General features: G+C 31.9%; 1 protein-coding gene across 1 annotated transcript in view; it reads left to right on the top strand.

The window, feature by feature from the left end:
• MYH10 (myosin heavy chain 10) overlaps positions 1-19,491 on the top strand; it is a 185,257-nt gene that overhangs the window by 146,655 nt on the left and 19,111 nt on the right. The window contains 10 exon segments of the mRNA XM_074311912.1: positions 1,570-1,707; positions 2,191-2,314; positions 5,478-5,649; positions 8,059-8,271; positions 12,772-12,916; positions 14,681-14,887; positions 15,330-15,434; positions 15,971-16,123; positions 16,598-16,846; positions 16,994-17,206. Of these exon segments, the coding sequence (XP_074168013.1) occupies positions 1,570-1,707; positions 2,191-2,314; positions 5,478-5,649; positions 8,059-8,271; positions 12,772-12,916; positions 14,681-14,887; positions 15,330-15,434; positions 15,971-16,123; positions 16,598-16,846; positions 16,994-17,206 (1,719 nt within the window).

Genomic DNA, 19,491 nt, shown 5'->3' with positions numbered 1-19,491 from the left:
CATCCTCAGTTCTGTAATGCAGGGAAAGAAATAGGTTTGTTCAGTTCTTTTTACCCTTTTGTAATTATGTAAATTGTTTTCCTGATTCTTTTAACTTCATTGTATATTAGATTATGTAAGTCTTTTCACATTTTTCTGTTTCATTTATTATGTTTGTATCCCTAGTACCTAGTGGATAGCTTAATAAGTGCTTATTAATTGATTCTTATTCATCTTATTAATACTTTCTTTCCAGAAATCTGAAATATACTTAAATTTTTGCACAATTTCTGTTCTTGTTTCCATTGCTCTCTCCCATGTTTCCCACTTTTGATTCCTATATTTTCTCTTATGTATATGCCTTCTTTATATACAATGGTGTTCCCTCATTATTTCTTTTGAACTTATAACCATTTAGAGAGATATTCTAGTCATTAGTTATATCCTACCAAGTCTTAGTGAAACTCAGGAGATGAGATTTATCTTCTTGCATTATGAATTCTCTCATAATGTTTGTTACCAATACTTTATACTTTTGATATTTACATTTCAGATCATTGCAGTTTTTGCTGACTCCTTTGGATTTTTTTCTCCTATGAAATTGTCTTCACTACTATTTTCCTTCCCTCATTATAGGAACTTTCTTTAGTATCTATCTTAGTGAATATATATAGGCATGTTTTCCTTCCCACCTCTTCTCATCCCTTCCCTTCCTTTTATGCTTACAAAATTTTTAATTATGTTTGTGATGGGGATTATATTCTTATCAACCCTTGCTAAGTGTGTGCCATATTGTTTGGCACTAGTCATTGCTATATTTTAAGCCTTGGTTCTGAAATCTCAATCCTATTGTCATACCAGCTGTTTACTTCCTGAATTTAATGCTGAATCCCAAAAGAGTGAGGATTTCACTTACTATAAAATTCTGTGAAGGAGCATGGAATAATAGAGAGAGAGCTGGACTTGGATTCAGAAAGACTTGAGTTCAGATTCCACCTCTAATTTACTAGCTGTGTGACAATGGATTAGTCACTTAGCCTATCTGAGCCTCAGGTAACAAACTGACTGTAAGCTTTGTGAAGATTGCTATCTGCATACATATAGGGAGTTTTAAATATTTTGATATTGTCTATAATGCATTTGTATAAGGAAGAAAACTGCTTGTACTATTAATGATTTACAATCAGTGGTTTATAAGTGTAATTTACCGATTCCAAATGAGTTAAAATATGATAGGGATGAATTAAAGGACTTTAGGCTAATGATCTTTAAATATGGGTGACAGATTGCATTCCATTATGTACTTATTTCTGAATCATCTTTAGCTAAGTATCAGAATTTGAGACATATCATTTAATATCTTTAAGGAGATTTAATACATTCAAGACAATTTTGAAGAAAAAAAAAAGAAAGTACTAACTTGGTAATCGAAAATACCCTAGATAATCTTACGCATTTTTCTATGTATATTGCTTTTAATCAGGCTTTAATTATTTTTTAGTGTGATTCTGAGGTGTTATTTTATAAGATATAATAAGATTGTACTAGAAAGTAAGCAAAATATATACTAAGTATGATTCTTCTATGAAGGACTTAGAAGAGCAGCTTGATGAGGAAGAAGGAGCTCGGCAAAAACTACAGTTGGAAAAAGTCACAGCAGAAGCCAAAATCAAGAAAATGGAGGAGGAAATTCTACTTTTAGAGGACCAAAATTCCAAATTTATCAAGGTATCCCTGTGTTGTCAACTAAGTTTAGAATTTGAAAAGGATATTTTCCATGTCCATGCAAACTCCCCGAGTTTTATTTTGTATTATTTCATATATTATTCTTTCAGAGATTGTGGTTTCATTTTTGTCTTTGTATCTATCTCAAGACCCCTAGCAAAGTACTTTCCACATAGTGTGTGCTCAATACATTTTTGGAATATATTGAATTGAATTTTTTTTTGTCTTGCCTACTTTTATAGACTTTTCGAATTGTAGAAATTGGCAATTCCAACTAAATTCATAAACTATTTCAGTTTTACTTGTTTTAATCATTTCAATGTGAAAATGCATTATATAAATTTTTAGCTTCAATTACCTCATTTTAACCCTATTTTATGATATATCATTAATGCCAGTGCTTGGTACCACTTTTAAAAGTTTTATTTGACATTTTGAGTTTATGTTAATGTTATGTTAATCAATCAATTAATTATTCCCTAATAGGAAAAGAAACTGATGGAAGATCGCATTGCTGAATGTTCTTCTCAACTGGCTGAAGAAGAAGAGAAATCCAAAAACTTGGCCAAACTCAGGAATAAGCAAGAGGTGATGATCACAGATTTAGAAGGTGAGTATTTTATAACCATAAGTATTTAGTGCAAAGCTTCCTAAACTGGGTCACAATTCCATATGGGATTACTTAAGTTGCAAGTCATGAAAAATTTGCACTTGTAAAAGATATCAAGATATATTCCACCAAGATTTAACTTTTTATGTATGAATCAAATGCAAATTTGTTCTCGCCTTTAATAAATGATGAAATTATGCATATACCAAAGTTTTGTGTTAAAATAAATTTCTTTATCATTTATTTTCAGTAAATGTTTGATTTATGTAACTGGAGTCATGTAAAAATTTCTTAATTGAAAATGTGTTGTGAGTATAAAAAGTTTAAGCACTGTTTTTAAGTTTATGTAGCAGAAGCTCACTCATTTTTATACTATCTAATTTTGTAGAGAATGCTCACATAGTTTTTCTAAGACCATAAGTTCTAGAACATCAGCTGTTCTGTGTTTTTAGAAGGAATTTTCCCTGAACTATTTAGTTTACAATTCCATTACAAAACCCAAAAACTTTGATTCTTAGTGGGTCATTTTTGAAACTGGTTAAAAAAACAATTTTTGAATAAAAGTTTTTTGAATGTTGTTTTGTTCTAAGTCTAGTGTTGATTATAATTTTTTTTTGTAAAGATAAAAGCAGGTATATGTTTAAAAAAAAGAAAAGAAAAGAAAGAGAAAGAGAAAAATCAGGTTGAAACGTACTTAGTGGGGAGTGCCCTAAAGTGGAGTTATTTTAAAGCTTGTTAATGCCCCAGTCTTAAATCCTCAAGAAGTAGCAAATAAGAATCTAAAGCAAGAATCCAATGAATAGAGGCAACTAGTAGAGCAATGTCTTCACCTAGAATCAGGAAGTTGAGTTAAAATCCACAATACACAGGTATCCATAATAGTTTGACTTTTAACAGATCTTATGGCTTTGCTCTCTTTAATCTCATAATATTTGCTAGTCATACTTCATGTTCTTTGTGTAATTAATAGTTTTTCTTCTCAATTTTAGGATCTTCTCTCTTAGTTTCTATGTTTGTCTGCTAGGTTTTTATCGAGGCTTTTTCCTCTTGATGCCTTAGGTGATTGTTGTAGACCTTATCACTTATATCCCTCTTTACTGGTGCTTCGGACCCTATCCACTGCACTATCTAATAGCCTTAATGAATTAATTTAGGTAATAAATTAGAGCTCAGTGCCAAAAATAGAGCATTGGGTACATTCTACTTGATAGTCAGACCTCTCTATTTCCCCCCAAATTAAGTAAACTCTTAATGGAGAGATTGTTGATAATAGTATTTCCAGCTTCCCACTTTTATGGTTATCATTAGTTAACAAAAAGTAGTGTTCTTTAGCTAATCATTTCATAACACCATTTGTTTTGATCTTTGTCATCTTTCCATGTTGTCTTTACTCCCATTGTGGTCATTTGTGTAGTATTTTTATATTTGATTTACTTGAAGAAAGGAATTTCTTCATTGTATGTGATTTTATGCAGGTTTTCCTTTCTCTGAAATCTTTATATTCCTTATTCTTTACTGCACAATGTTATTTCTTTACCTTCACATACCACAATTTATTTACCCATTCCCCAATCTCTGGGGCACATAATTTGTTTCTAGTTTTTAGTTATTATGTGTATAATCCTATTTAGACTGGTCTTAAAAATTAAAAATTCATTGATATAGGAAACTCCCTCTACTGTAGCAAGTAGGCACCTGCTCTACATATAGCCATAGAGGGTTTAAGTGAAATGTGAGGGGCACATGACTAGTTTGTGTCTGGGCACGGGATTTGAGCCACATTCTTCTACTTTATAATGTTGCTGTGAATGTTTTGTACTTCCCTGGATTATAGACCCAGTAGTGGAAACTTTGGTTAAAAATGAGTTGAGTGATTTTGTGGTTTGTTTTTTGTTTTGGTATAATTTGAAATTGTCTTCCAGAATGGTCTAACCAGTTAGCTATATCAACTGTGGATTATGATACCTTTCTTCACAAACACCCTACTTTTTTCATCTTTTCTAATTTGATAGATATGAAGTCATGTCTCAGTGTTTTTAATTTGCATTTATTGATTATTGATGATCTTGCATAGTTTCTCAGATCATTCTAATCTTACAGATTTGTTATTTGGTACCCTTTAGATTCAGAAGGACACGAGATGTCAAATTGTGTATTGCTACAAATCACTAACATATTTTTTCCCCTCAGTCTTTTTTATTTATTTGTTTGTTTGTTTTTTTTATTATAACTTTTTATATGTTTATATGCATGGGTAATTTTTCAACATTGACCCATGCAAAAACTTCTGTTCCAACTTTTCTCCTCCTTCCCTCCACCCTCTCCTCTAGATGGCAGGTAGTCCCATACATGTTAAATATGTTAAAGTATATGTTAAATACAATATATAACATCTGGTTTTTAAAAATAGAACTGATTAATAGAATAGTTACAATAACCTAAAAGCAAAACCAAACAGTATTGTAGTGTTTGATAAACCCAAATACACAAACTACTTGAGAAAGACATGTTTAAGTCTACAAAACTGTTAGGCAGACTCAAAAACAGTTTTGTAGAAAATGGGTTAGGCCAGCAACATATGCCAAATAATGCCACGAGAAATTTTAAATTGATAAGTAATCTGATCAAAATAGGTCACACCATAAAAACCACATCCCTCACAACTAGAAACTGAAGAAGTACTTACAATAAAAAATAAAATTGAAATTTTTAGTTATGTAAAACTTTTTTAAAGGGGCAAAAAAAAAGTCAATACAGCTAGAATTCAAAGAGATACAGAATTGAGGAAAGTGCTTTACCTCTCTGATAGAAGTCTGATACCAACTTTATTTTATAAAACCCTATAATTGGAGAAAAAGAATCCCAGTTCTTATTCTCCTTGCTTCAGGTCCAAAAACATCCTCCAGCACTATGTCTAGCTTCTCTGAATATGCAATCTGTATTAATACCTTAGTATTCCTCCTTCACACAATTCCTGTCAAACTCATACCTCATTTTAAATTGTAATGGGTTTCAAACATTCAGACATATTACAAAATGTAGCAGAGACCATGGCATGTTTTTGAATAATAAAATAAAAAACTGCTTATTCTTGAAAAAATTCCAACTTGGTTGTCTTAATGTGTTCAGTGCATTGAAAAATTCTCCTATGTTCTTGTCTTAGAACGCTTAAAGAAGGAAGAGAAAACTCGTCAAGAGCTGGAAAAAGCTAAAAGAAAACTTGATGGTGAAACTACAGATTTGCAGGACCAAATAGCTGAGCTACAGGCCCAGATTGAAGAACTAAAAATCCAGTTGACCAAGAAAGAGGAAGAGCTACAGGGTGCTCTAGCCAGGTCTGAGATTAATAAGAACATTGTATTTAATCATGTTCATATGGATTTTATTTCTAAAGAAGTTGGAGAAGAATTATGGAGAAATGTTTGCAAATGTCAGCTACATATGCCAAAGTTAATATAACACCAAAATGACTGGCTTTACCATAAGACAATTGCTAGTATTTCTGTTCATTTCAATTTTTTTAAAAACTTAGGTAGTGGAGGGATACAATTTATTTTTCTTAATTTCATCCCCATTTATAAGATGTTCTGTTTTTAGAATGCAGACATAATCTATATTCATTTCAACATAATGATTAAATTTACAACCAAAATTTCTTTTGGAATAAGTTATACCAATATTTGGTCACATGACCTAAAGTAGTATGACTTTTTTGGTTACAGAAAATTCTCTACAAGAAATAATCTTACACAGAAAACTGTGTTTTGTTTTGTTTTGGTTTTTGCTGTTTAATAGCAGATAAAGACATCTTTTCAAATTTACAGATGACATCAAGAACTAGAAGTAGCACACTAGGTAATAGAATCAGAATCCAAAAAGATTTTAAGGGTCATAAAACATTGGTATGAATATTGTGAAATTATGAAATTATGTAGGGATAAATAAAAATCCTTACACAGGTTCAAAAAAATTGGCCTCATAAATAAAAAATTGGGAGTACAGTTCATAGTTAGATAGCAATTCATCTGAATAAATTCTAGGTGTTTTAGTGGACTACAAGCTCAATATGAGTCATGTGTAATGAGGCAGTCAAGAAATTTTCCATATTGTAACCTTAAATTTTATCTTTTTAGGCTATTGAGTTACATCTGATTAGACTCAGCCCAGTCTTCCATCACATAAAGCTTTACCTGGATCCAGATAACTATCCTTTCCATCTTTGTGTCATTTGCAGTTTTGATACACATGCCATTTACTTTATTCCAAGTAAATGATAAAAATATTAACTTGTATAGGGTCAAGCACAGATCCCTAGTACAACGCACTGGAGAATACCTGTCAAAATGAGACAGAACCATTAATAACTACTCTTCAAACCCAGCCATTTACCCTTTTTGGAATCTAGCTAAGTTATAATGTCATCTTTTCTACAATGAAATCTAATTATTTATTAAAACATAAATAAATTATGTCTGTAGCATTCCCCTGATCAACAAGCAGTTCAAACATACACACACACACACACACACACACACACACACACACACACACACACACACACAAACTTGCTCTTGATAAAGCCATACAAACTCTTTGTAACCACTAATTCTTTTTTCCCCATGCTTGCTTTTTGCTTTAATTCTACTTCTTAACTTGCCTTGCTATTACTGGTTTAACCTCCCCCCACCAACCCCATATTTCCTCCTTATTTCTTTATAGATTTTGGAAGGTGCTGTACCCTTCATGATATATAGATGTAATGTTGCCTATTTAACCCATTTCCAATGTGAGTAGGTTTTCAGGACTACAAGCCTTCACTCCCCCTTTCCCCCCATGCCTCTGTGTCTTTTTTCTCTGCACCTCATTTGTATAACTTGATTACTATTTTTTATCTTAACTCTACCCCAACTTTATTTTGAGCTAACCCATTGTTGATGTCAAACATAAATATATGGTATACATTTCCTATATTTAAAAAACAAAACAAAACAACAAAAAGCAAACAGTTTGTCCATGTTAAATTCCTAGAAATTAATCTTTGATATTGGCTCTTATATGTTAAATTTTCTATTAACTTAGGGATTGGTTGATAGAAAGTCCTGAAAATCTGCAAGTTCATTGAATGAAAGAATAGAATTTCCTCTTGTTGGTTCCTCACCTTTTGAATGATGAAATTATTAATGAAGCAAGTCAAGAAGTGATTAACCCTGTAGTTGATTGAATAACTAAAGGCCCCTATCACTACTGTATCTTTTCCTGTGAACCAAGTTTCTTACAAATTTCCCAAACTCCTAATTTTCTCTTTCTGTCCAAGTGATCTATAATATATTCAAATAACATGCATCTATGTTGTGTTGTTTTATGTTGACAAAAAGTGCATATTCTATTGTCTGAATACATTGCATTCAATACCGATAGAGAATAGTTTATATTTTTTTACATGACATTGGGTAATTAATCTGGGATTTAAAAAAAAAATTTACATATTGTGGATAGTTATATATTGGTGGCAGACAATTGACTGAATAATATCCCCCAGCATATGATATAAATTACTGACATTGACATTGTTTAGATACCTAGTTCCCTGCCTTCAGGGCTCACCACCCAAAGAAAGAATGAAGGGGCAACTGGGTACTCTTAGGAGGTCTCCAGTGATTGGTATTGTTTAAGAAAACACTTCATATAAATGTATAGATACATGTGTGGAATCTGATTTCATCTTATATCTGGATTTTTAACAGAGGCGATGATGAAACACTTCATAAAAACAATGCACTGAAAGTTGTACGAGAACTACAAGCTCAGATTGCTGAGCTCCAGGAGGATCTAGAGTCAGAAAAGGTCTCCCGAAACAAAGCAGAGAAGCAGAAAAGAGACTTGAGTGAAGAGCTGGAAGCCCTGAAAACAGAACTTGAGGATACTTTGGATACTACTGCAGCTCAGCAGGAGTTAAGGTGATTCTACTGTGTAACCTAGAAACAGGATTTTTAAAAATAATAATAGCTTTTTATTTTTCAAAACATATGCAAAGATAGCTTTCAATATTTTACTCTTGCAAAGCCTTATGTTCAAAATTTTTCTCCCTTCTCTTTCCCCTCTCTCCTTCCCCTAGATTGCAGGTAATCCCATGTAAGATAAACATATACAATTCTTCTAAACATATTTCCACATTTATCTTGTTGCACAAGAAGAGTTAGATCAAAAGAGGGGAAAATGAGAAAAAAAAAAAGGAAGCAAAAAACAAAAAAGATGAAAATATTATGCTCCACATTGAGTCTCCATAGTCCTTTCTCTGGATGCAGTTGCCTCTCCATCACAAGTCTATTGAAATTGCCCTGAGTAATCTCATTGTTGAAAAGAGCCAAATCCATTAGAGTTGATAATCACATAATTTTGTTGTTGTGTGCAATGTTCTCTTGGGTCGACTCATTTCATTTAGCATCAATTCAAAACAAAGAATATTTTCAGGTCTCCCTTTAGCTCATATTTACATAGTGCCTCAGGAATACAAAACATACATTATACATTTAATCATTTGCTCCTCACTCTCTGAGGTGGGTGATGAACATAGCACAGAAGTGTCAAGGTGGAAGAAATCATCTGCTCTGGTGCCCTAATTAAGTTGGAAATTGAGCCCAGGAAAGTGTGAAACAGTTATCCTCAAGTCAGAATTATTATACATGTATAACATCTGTAATCCTTTGACAAGATTATTAATCGCTGGATCCATTTTCCTATTGCATTAGTGATACTGTGTTATATTGTTTTATAATCCTAAAGTGTGAGGAGCATTTGGAAAAGTGAAAGTCCCTGCTTTCAAAGAGCTTATTTCTAAGAGAGATAGTAGAGCTGGAAATGGCATATCAAGTTTGAAGAATAATTAAAGAGCTAGAGTACCATGAAATAAGTCTGCAAAAGTGGCCAGGAACCAAAGTGTTAAAGGATTTAAATGTCATGCTGACAGGTTTTTTATTTTATCCTAGAGGAAGTATGATTTTAAAGAACTGAATTGGAATGATGAGATTTACATACTTAAAGTAGAGTAATAATAAAGTGCTCTCTTTCTCTCTCACTCTTTCTGTATATGTGTGTATATATACATACATAAACATATATGTATATGTATACATTTTTCCTTTTTATTTATTTTTTACATTCTTTTAAAAAAATTTTTGATTTCCAAATTCTCTCTTAACTATGTACATACCTTTTGATCCAGCAATAATATTACTAGATATGTATCCCAAAGAGATTTTTTTAAAAGGGGGGGGGGGGAAGACCTATATATACAAAACTATTTAAGGCAGCTGTTTTTGTAATGGCAAAGAAACAATGAATGAAAGAATAAATATTACAGTGAGGGAGCTGAGAATGATATTATGTCAATGAGAGATTATTCCTATATTCAGACCACTTACAAGTCTATTGAAAGAATTTATCTTTACTCAAACCTGAGTAGAGCAGAATGGCTTTTACACCTGGGTGGAACAAGAGATTGTTAAGAAAGTTAGTCCAATCTCATTATTTCAAGAGACTTAACTTTTGCATCGAGTACTTGAAAAGGGGGGTTTCCCTAAATCATTGGTTATTTATAATCACTTCTCTCACTTCTCAGGTTTTTCTGAAATCATCCAGTTCATCATTTCTCATAGTACAAAAGTACTATCTCAATTATATACCATAACTTGTTCATACATTCCCCAATTAAATAGTATTCCTTCAGTTTCGAATTTGTCATTACAAAAAGAGCTACTATAAATATTTTTGTACATATAGGCCCTTTTCCCTCTTCTTTGAGTAATAATGTTACTGGGTCAAATGGTATACACAGTTTTATAGTCTTTTGGATGTGGGTTTTTTTTTTTTTTAATTATTGTTTTTCAGGATGATTGAACCTAGTTCATAACTCCACCAGGAGTCTTAATGTCCCTATTTTTCAACATCCCCTCCAGTATTTATCATTTTCCTTTTCTTTCATGTTAGTTATTATGACGGGTGTGAGGTGATACTTCAAGGCTGTTTTAATTTGTATTTCCCTGATCAATAGTGATTTAGAACATATTTTCATATTACTATAGACACTTGATTTCTTCAACTGAAAACTACCTGTCCATCTTCTTTAACCATTTATGAATTGGAGAAAGGCTCTTATTTTTATAAATTTGATTCAGTTCCCTATACATTTGAGAAATGAATAATTTATCAGAGAATCTTATTTAAAAAATGTTTCCAGTGTCCTGTTTTCCTTCTAATCTTGGCTATATTTGGGGATTGGGATTTTTTGGTTTTTTTGCAAAAGTTTTTTAAATTTTATTTAATTAACCATTATATTTCCCATAATCCTTTCTTGTTTAGTCATAAATTCTTCTATATCATGGCTCTTACAGGTATTTCATACTATGACATCATCCCTTATATAATTAAATTATGTATCATTTTAATTTTATCCTAATGTATGGTATAAGATGCTGTCTATACCTAGTTTGTATCAAATTGCTCTCCATTTTTCCCAGCAATTTTGTGCATGTGTCTTTAAACACTCCAGAGAGTTTAATTTAATTTGTATTTCCAACGAAGATGCAAAATTTGAATTAGTAAGACGACATCAAAGAGCATCATTGGCAAAAAAATTAATATAAGCCAAAAGTCAAAAGCAAAAAAAAAATGTGGCTGACATAAATAGAAAACATAGTAAGAAGATCAGTATCACTGGAGTGAAAAATCCAGATTGGAGAATAAAAATAAATTTGAATAGATGTCCATCAGTTGATTGATGTGATTATTAATAACCAGTGGTTTGGGGAAATCCCCATTTTCAAGTAAGTATTGGTTGCAAAAATTAAGTCTCTTGAAGGATTTCACTGATAATGAGATTGAACTAATTTTCTTAACGATTCCTTGTTCAGACTCCACCCCAATGGGAAAGCCATTGTGCTCTACTCAGGTTTGAATGAAATAAATTGTTTCAACAAACATTTATCCAATAAGAAAGGAAGGACAAAAAAGGCTTTAATTAAGATTCTGAAATTGAGAAAGCAATTAATGCCTTTGATAGAACCAGGAGTATTGAATAAGAAAGCCAAATAGTGGGAGAATGTGTGGAGGAAATATGAGCTCAATTTTTGTTATGTTCAATTTGAAGTGATATGAGATGTCTTCAAATTATCTTTTGTTTACTTTGCATTTCTCTCCTTTGAATATAAATTCTTTGTGAGTTGGGTACTGTTTTATTTTTGTTTCTGGGTTTCCTAGATCTAGTAATATATCATATATAGTAAATAGTATAATATATATTTGTAATGTCTCTCTGCTAAAAAGTTCTAGTGCATTAGTAGACTGTGCCTGTTCCTTTTGTTCCCTTGCCTCAACCCCAACACTATCCTGCCTAATTTAGAATACCTTGAAATATGCCTAAAAGTATGTTAAAACATTGGATTAGGATTTGGATAACTTGCATTCTCATCCCAGCCCTATTTAAATAGCACCTCCATCTTATGCAAGGCTGGCTGAGCCTTAGGGTCCTTTTTATAAAGTTAAAGTATATATACATGTAGTATTAATTTTTACTCAGCCTATCTCACAAACTGAATCTTAATCCATATGCATGATTACCTTTTGTACTCAAACACTGTTCCACAAAAGTGATAACTGTTTGCAAGAAGTATATGTGTGAGATGTGTTTTGCACTAGGGAGTGCAAAAGGGAGACCTCTAAGGAGCTCAAAGTCTTTTCTTTGATCAAAGGTATTATACCTTTATGCTCCTCGTATTATTCAACAATCATGGATTAACTATCTGCAGTTTCACCATAACATCATTTTTAGGTGTAGACTGTAGGGGAATTCAGTTGAATTTATACTATATTATATCCTGAATATTGTTACTGTTTAAATGTTTTCTCAATGTCAGCTTGCTATTTGCTTTTTTCCAAATAAAAGCAGAATGTAGAATGAAAAAAATTTATAGGAATGTGACAAATGGAAATTTCTAGCTTGTAAAATCATAGACTTCTAGGGTTAAAAGGAAACCTAGTGTATTCGATTCCTTCTTATATAGAGAGAAAGTAACTGAGGCCCAGAGAGGATTAGTGATTTTGACTAGGTCTGGCCAATTATTGAGTATCTCAGGTATTCTGTGTCCCTCAAAGTTTATGAAGTACTTTGTTTATCTATTTCATGGATTTGATGTGAGTAAAGTACACAGAGGCCCATATGACCTTGCCCAGAATTACTCTGATAGTAAAACACAGGCCTAGAATTTCAGTCTAACTTTGACTGCCACTTACATTGCACTGGTTCTTTTCACGGAATACCAGATAAAGTAGCATTTTTATTATAGCTTGTTATAATACAATATCTGAGGAACTGAAATTTTTATAAAAGGATGTATTATAAAACTTAAATGTGCTGGGAAAATAATTTTGGGTTTCTTTCTGTTAAAAATTTCTTTCTTTAGGACAAAACGTGAGCAGGAAGTAGCTGAACTGAAGAAGGCTATTGAAGAAGAAACTAAGAACCATGAAGCACAAATCCAAGACATAAGGCAGAGACATGCTAATGCCCTAGAGGAACTCTCTGAGCAACTTGAACAAGCTAAAAGGGTAAATAAAAATTTCAATCACTTATGTGTGTTCCAAAGAGCTGTCATATATATATATATATATATATATATTTTTTTTTTTTTTTTTTTTTTTTTTTTTTTAAAGAAAAAGAGGAAGAAGGAAAAAACCCAGCAAAACTAGTGAATACACTGACAAAAATCTAAATATTTATGTAATATTCCACACCCTGAACCTACTGATTCTTGAAAGGAGTGGGATAGGGTTGTCTTTTGATATCTTTCTTTGAGGCATTATTTGTCTTTCATTATTTTTGCAACATTCACTTTTGATTCTTTGGTGAATCTTTCCTCTTACATTGGTATGTATTGGTTTTTTTGGCTCTGCTTTCTTCACTCAAATAATGTCCATATAAGTCTTTCCATGCTCCTCTGTATCCACATTTGTTGTGTCTTATAGCACAGTAATATTTCATTATATTCATGTGTCACAATTTGTGTGTGATGGTAAACCTTCAGTGTTACTTAGATCAACATTTTAATATAAAAGTTTTTTTTTTCCCCATTCAGCCACTTCCCTACTTACCTTCAATGCATTAATTTTGTTTGTACAGAAATTTTTCAATTTCATGGAATCAAAATTTTATCTTTTTGTAAGTGCTTATTTTTCTTGTTTGGTGAAGAATATGTTGCTTTATCCATAACTGTAATAGATATATGATATTCTTATCTTCTTTTTTTTCTAGTAATTAATGTCATGTGTCTGTTTTGAATTTATTTTGCAATATGATGTGAGATGTTCATGTAAGTCTAATTCTGCCAAGATACTTTCCATTTTCCCCAGCTGTTTCTGTAAAATAGGGAGTTTTTCCCTGAGTAATTCTTATTTTTTACTTCATCTCAAAAGATGTAAGATAAGGCTTTGACAAAGTAACCATTTATGCTAAAAACTCTCAAAGTATAGGCATTTTTATGGTCATTTTCAGTGTGATAGTATCTAAAAACAAAGATAATTATTATGTGCAATGGACATAGACTAAATATTTTCCCAGTAAATACAGGAATAAAGCAAGGATGCCTAGTCTTCCTTACTGTTATTTGAGGTAGTTCTACAAATGCTAGCAATAGCAATATGACAACAGAAAAAATAATTAAAAATATATAGGTTTTTTGCATGTCAATATCTACTGTATTTGTATTTTATTCTTTTGACTCTGTTTTCTATTTATTATCTTTTGCTTGATTAATTACATTTCCCTTTAGCTATAGCTGTAAGAAGGTAAGTACCATTTACAATTTAGTTCTATTTTTTTATGACATGACCTTTAAAATTAGAATTGTATATCCATTTTGAGCATCATATGTTAGTCTAACTCTAATATGCTAATGAGTTTTATTTGTCTTCCTTTACACTGCCCTTTGGGAAGGATATTTAATGGGCTTTTTGGACATCTCAGATCTGTCCAAAGCAAGAGAAAAAAATTACCAAAAAGATAATATGGTAGCATTTCTAATCCTAGACTTGTTTCTATGTGTATTTTGAATGTATTTCTGTGTGTGCTTGTGTATGTATATTCAATACACATTTTTAAATGCCTATTATGTGTTGGGTACTCTTACGCTCTGAGATAAAAATTTTACAAGATATGGGTGCCTATGTCTTTACATGTAGAAATAAACTACTTATTCAAAGAAGAGTCTTCTTGGTGAAAGCAGCATCTTCTCTATGCAATGTTATAAAAATAGAAGTTTTTACTTCTATATATGAAATAGTTTTTACTCATATGGGTTTTTTTCTGTCTGTTAGTTCAAAGTAAATCTTGAAAAAAACAAGCAAGGTCTAGAAACTGATAACAAGGAGTTGGCCTGTGAAGTGAAGGTATTACAACAAGTCAAAGCTGAATCTGAACACAAGAGAAAGAAACTAGATGCTCAGGTACAAGAACTTCATGCCAAAGTCACAGAAGGAGACAGGCTGCGGGTAGAACTTGCTGAAAAAGCAAATAAGCTCCAAGTAAGTTAGAAAACCTTCATTCTTTAAACTCTAATCAGTGAAACACTAGCATTTTCTATTTTTTAACCAATGTACAAATACTGCATTGTTATGCTGTGAGAAAGAGATGTGAAGACTATCACAACTTGTAAATACTGATATTTTGACACTTAAAAGACATTTCCTATTTACATTTCCTTCCTCTATAATATGAAATTTCTAAATCTTAAAAGCAGGTTGATATTAATGATGCCTACCTACCAATATGTTCTTGACTCTGATTTCATTATCATTACTTATAATAATTTCAGATCAGGGTCCCTCCACACCATGCATCCTGTGTCATTCTTTTTCATATTTTTATAAATCTTATATGGGGAAATAGTGTATTTTTGATATAGTAACTTTTGACGTTTTTATCCTGCTTATTGTTCTAAATTTGGACTTTAATTCTTGTCTACAGAATGAGTTGGATAATGTCTCAACTCTCCTGGAAGAAGCAGAGAAAAAGGGCATTAAATTTGCCAAGGATGCAGCTAGTCTTGAGTCACAGTTACAGGATACACAGGTACATTTGTGGGAACAAAAATCTCATTATAATTTCAAAGGAATGTCCTTGTTAGTAGTAATTATGGTTTATTCTATTCTGTTTGCCAAGAATTTTGTGATCTGATTTTATAGCCGTCATCTTATACTAATACATAATAGAGATACATTTTTTGTGATATAAACATCATGAAGTGACTTTCTTATTACTGAAATTTAGATTAATCTATGGTAAATTATCCATATTATGTAGCCTTGAAATAAAAACTTGAAAAATTTTCACATAATACAAAAAACAATATATAGCATATTAGAAATTAAGACGTGCTTTGCTAAGACTTTCATATGGGTAAAAATAAAATGGATGGTTGTCAGTTCTTGTTAATTTTTCTTGCATGTTGCTTGGAACTTTATTTTAAATCTCTTACAAATTCTGTAGGTCTCAGTTTGAGACAGAGAATGTGTGGTTCACTACAAATTTGTATATTAGAATTTTTTAAACTCAGAATGGTTCCACAATGGATGTTTGTCACAATTTTATTGACTTTTCTAACATAGGAGTTGCTTCAAGAAGAGACACGCCAAAAGTTAAACCTCAGCAGTCGAATCAGGCAATTAGAGGAGGAGAAGAACAATCTTCAGGAGCAGCAAGAGGAAGAAGAGGAAGCCAGGAAAAGCCTGGAAAAACAAGTGTTAGTCTTACATTCGCAGGTGTGCTGTGCTTTTCTTTCTAAGGCAGTAATGATATTGGTCTGGCTATTTAATACTTAAAATCAGTCATATAATAAGGAGACTAAATTATTTCAGCTCCATTCAGGACAGTTAATTAGGTTGTGCTAAATTAAGAATTAAGCACTTTTTTCTTTTTTAACCTACATTATTCTGGTACAATACTGGGTATTTTTAAAATGAAGACATGAACTGTGTAAAATCATGTTTTAGTTAAAATTTGTAGGTTATTGACTATACACTGTCTTCCCCAAAATAAACAATAGATTTTGACACTTACCATTGAAATTTTGCTTACAGTTGATTTGTAATACAATTAAACAAATACAATCATTTTAAATTTAAATCTTAGCTAATAGACTTGTAGAGTAAATATTTCCTCCTTATAATACTTCAGCTATTGGTTAACATTTGAATTCTTTAATAACAACACCTTCTTTTCTCCTTAAAATATAGTTGGCTGATGCTAAGAAAAAGGTAGAAGATGATTTGGGAACAATTGAAAATTTGGAAGAAAGCAAGAAGAAGTTGCTGAAAGACATGGAGGCTTTGAGCCAGCGCTTAGAGGAAAAGGCACTGGCTTATGATAAGCTTGAGAAAACTAAGACACGCTTACAGCAAGAGCTTGATGACTTAATGGTGGATCTAGATCATCAACGCCAGATTGTTTCCAACTTAGAGAAAAAGCAGAAGAAATTTGATCAAGTAGGCAATTTATTTTGTCTTCTTCTTAACTTGAGATCCAACAGAATGGATCATAATTCATTTGTCAACTTATTACTTATGTAATAGTTAACATTAGATAAAAGTATGTTTTAGGGGTAACCTTTTCAATATATTAATATGTTGTAGCTCCTGGCAGAAGAAAAGAATGTTTCTGCTCGATATGCAGAAGAGAGAGATCGGGCTGAAGCAGAAGCAAGAGAGAAAGAGACTAAAGCCTTGTCCTTGGCCCGAGCCCTGGAAGAAGCATTAGAAGCAAAGGAGGAATTTGAGAGGCAAAATAAGCAGCTGCGCACTGATATGGAAGACTTGATGAGCTCAAAGGATGATGTGGGAAAAAATGTAAGTTTCATGTTTCTAAAATGATAGCATTATTTGGGGCCAAAAATCTTTCCTACCATTTCCCTCCCACTAAGAAAGAAAGCAAAACAAACTCCTGCAGTGACCATGTTCATATATGTACGAAAGAAACATGGCAGATTCTGACAGAGATGATGGATCCATCATGTTTACAGATAAATACATAGCCATAGATATATTGATATCCATCCCTCATCCATATTACGTCTGTCAGGAGATAGCATGTTATATCATGATCTGTCATTGTGTTGATTAGAGTTCCTAACTTTTCCAAAGTTGTTGCTATTATTTTATAAATTTTGTTTCTTGGCTCTTCTCACTTCATTCTTTTTCAATCAATTCATTCAAGTATTCCCATATTTCTCTAAAGCCATTCTTTTCATCATTTCTTACTTTTCTTTTTCCTTTCATTTATATACCATAACTTATACAGCCATTGATGGCCTCCCTTCAGTTTTCAATTCTTTGCCACTATGAAAAGAGCTGCTATAAATATTTTTTTACATATATGTTTTTTCCTCTTTCTTTAATCTCTTTGAGAGCAAAAACCTACTAGTGGTATCACTAGGACAAAAAATTTGCACAATTTAATCATTTTTAGCATATATTTCCATTTTCCTTTCAGAATGGCTGAACCAGTTTACAACTTAACCAATAGTACATTCATGAACCTGTTTTCCCATAACCCTTCAGCATTTGTATTTTTCTTTCTTTCTTTCTTTCTTTTTTTTACTTTGCCAATCTGGTGGGTGTGAAGTGAAATGCCAAAATTATTTTAATTTGCTGTTTTCTAATTGTTAATGGTTTAAATCATTTTTATACTGTTACTGATATTCTGGATTTCTTCCTCTGAAAAACTGTCTGATCATATCTTTACTTATCAATTGGGGAATTATTTAGTCTTAACAAATCCAAATCCATTCTTTATATAACTTAGAAATGAGACTTTATCAAAGAAATTTTCTGGAAAGATTTTTTTATCCCATGTGCCTGCTTCTCATTTTAGCTGCATTACTTTTGAGCAAAAGCTTTTTAATTTTGTGTAATCATAGTCATCTATTGGTACCTTCTTTAATCTTCTGTCTTTTGCCTCATTATACAACTGTGTCTTATCTATAGTTATGACTAGCAATTTTTTCCTTGTTCCTCTAATTTATTTATAGCATCATTCTTTGTATTTAAATTATGTGCACATTTGGCATTTATATTGGTGTATGATGTTAGATTTTGATTTGTGGATTGTTTTGCAGTTTTCCCAGTGGTTTTTGTTGAATAGTGAGTTCTTATACCAATAACTGGAATAATTTGCTTTAACAAACATTAAACTACCATGCTCATTTGCTTTTATGTATTACGCATCGTGTTCGCTGATCAACCTTTCTCTTTAATGTCTAATTGTTTTGATGATTTCTATTCCTTAGCATAGTTTAACTCAGGGGTTCTCAAACTCTATGGCCCGTGGGCCAGATGCAGCCCACTGAGGACATTTATGCGGCCTGCCAGGTTATGAGAGATGGGCTGAGGGGCAGAGACAGAGTATGAGTTTTTGTTTTTACTATAGTCTGACCCTCCAACAGTCTGAGGGACAGTGAACTGGCCCTCTATTTAAAACGTTTGAGGACCACTGGTTTAACTTCTAGTACTTATAAGGTAGAATACTTTGAATGATTAACATAGTTATGGTGTGGATATTGGACTTTGGAGCATGATTTTTTAAGGAATGGAAATTTAAGAAAAGAGATTCAGGAATAATTTGAGTCATGAGAATTCAATGAACTTGTTTTAAAAAATTTTTGATAACTTTATTTCAATATAATTGGATTCCTTTGTTATTGTGTGTATTTTACCCATTTAGAAACACTGTTCTGAGAAGGCATATATAAATTAGACTTGAAGCTAGACTAAGCTAAGCCTTTTTAGCTTAGTTTAGAAGACTAAGAAGCCTTCTAAAAAAGGCTTTTTTTTACCATTAATCTATGGTAATTAGATTAGCTAATCTAGACTAGAGAAGCCTTAGACTAAGAAGCCTTCTAAAAAAAGATGCTAGAAAATAACTGTATGGACATGTATACATATATTGTATTTGACTTATACTTTAACATATTTAACATGTATTGGTCAACCTGCCATCTGGGGGAGGGGTGGAGGAGAGAAGAGAAAAATTAGAACAAATGTTTTTTTATTGTCAATGCTGAAAAATTACCCATGCATATATCTAGTAAATAAAAAGCTATAATAATTTTTTTAAAAAAAAAGATGCTAGAAAT

This window comes from Sminthopsis crassicaudata, chromosome 4 (genome assembly GCF_048593235.1).
Source record: "Sminthopsis crassicaudata isolate SCR6 chromosome 4, ASM4859323v1, whole genome shotgun sequence".
Lineage (NCBI taxonomy): Eukaryota > Metazoa > Chordata > Mammalia > Dasyuromorphia > Dasyuridae > Sminthopsis > Sminthopsis crassicaudata.
This window is presented reverse-complemented; position numbering and strand designations above follow the sequence as displayed.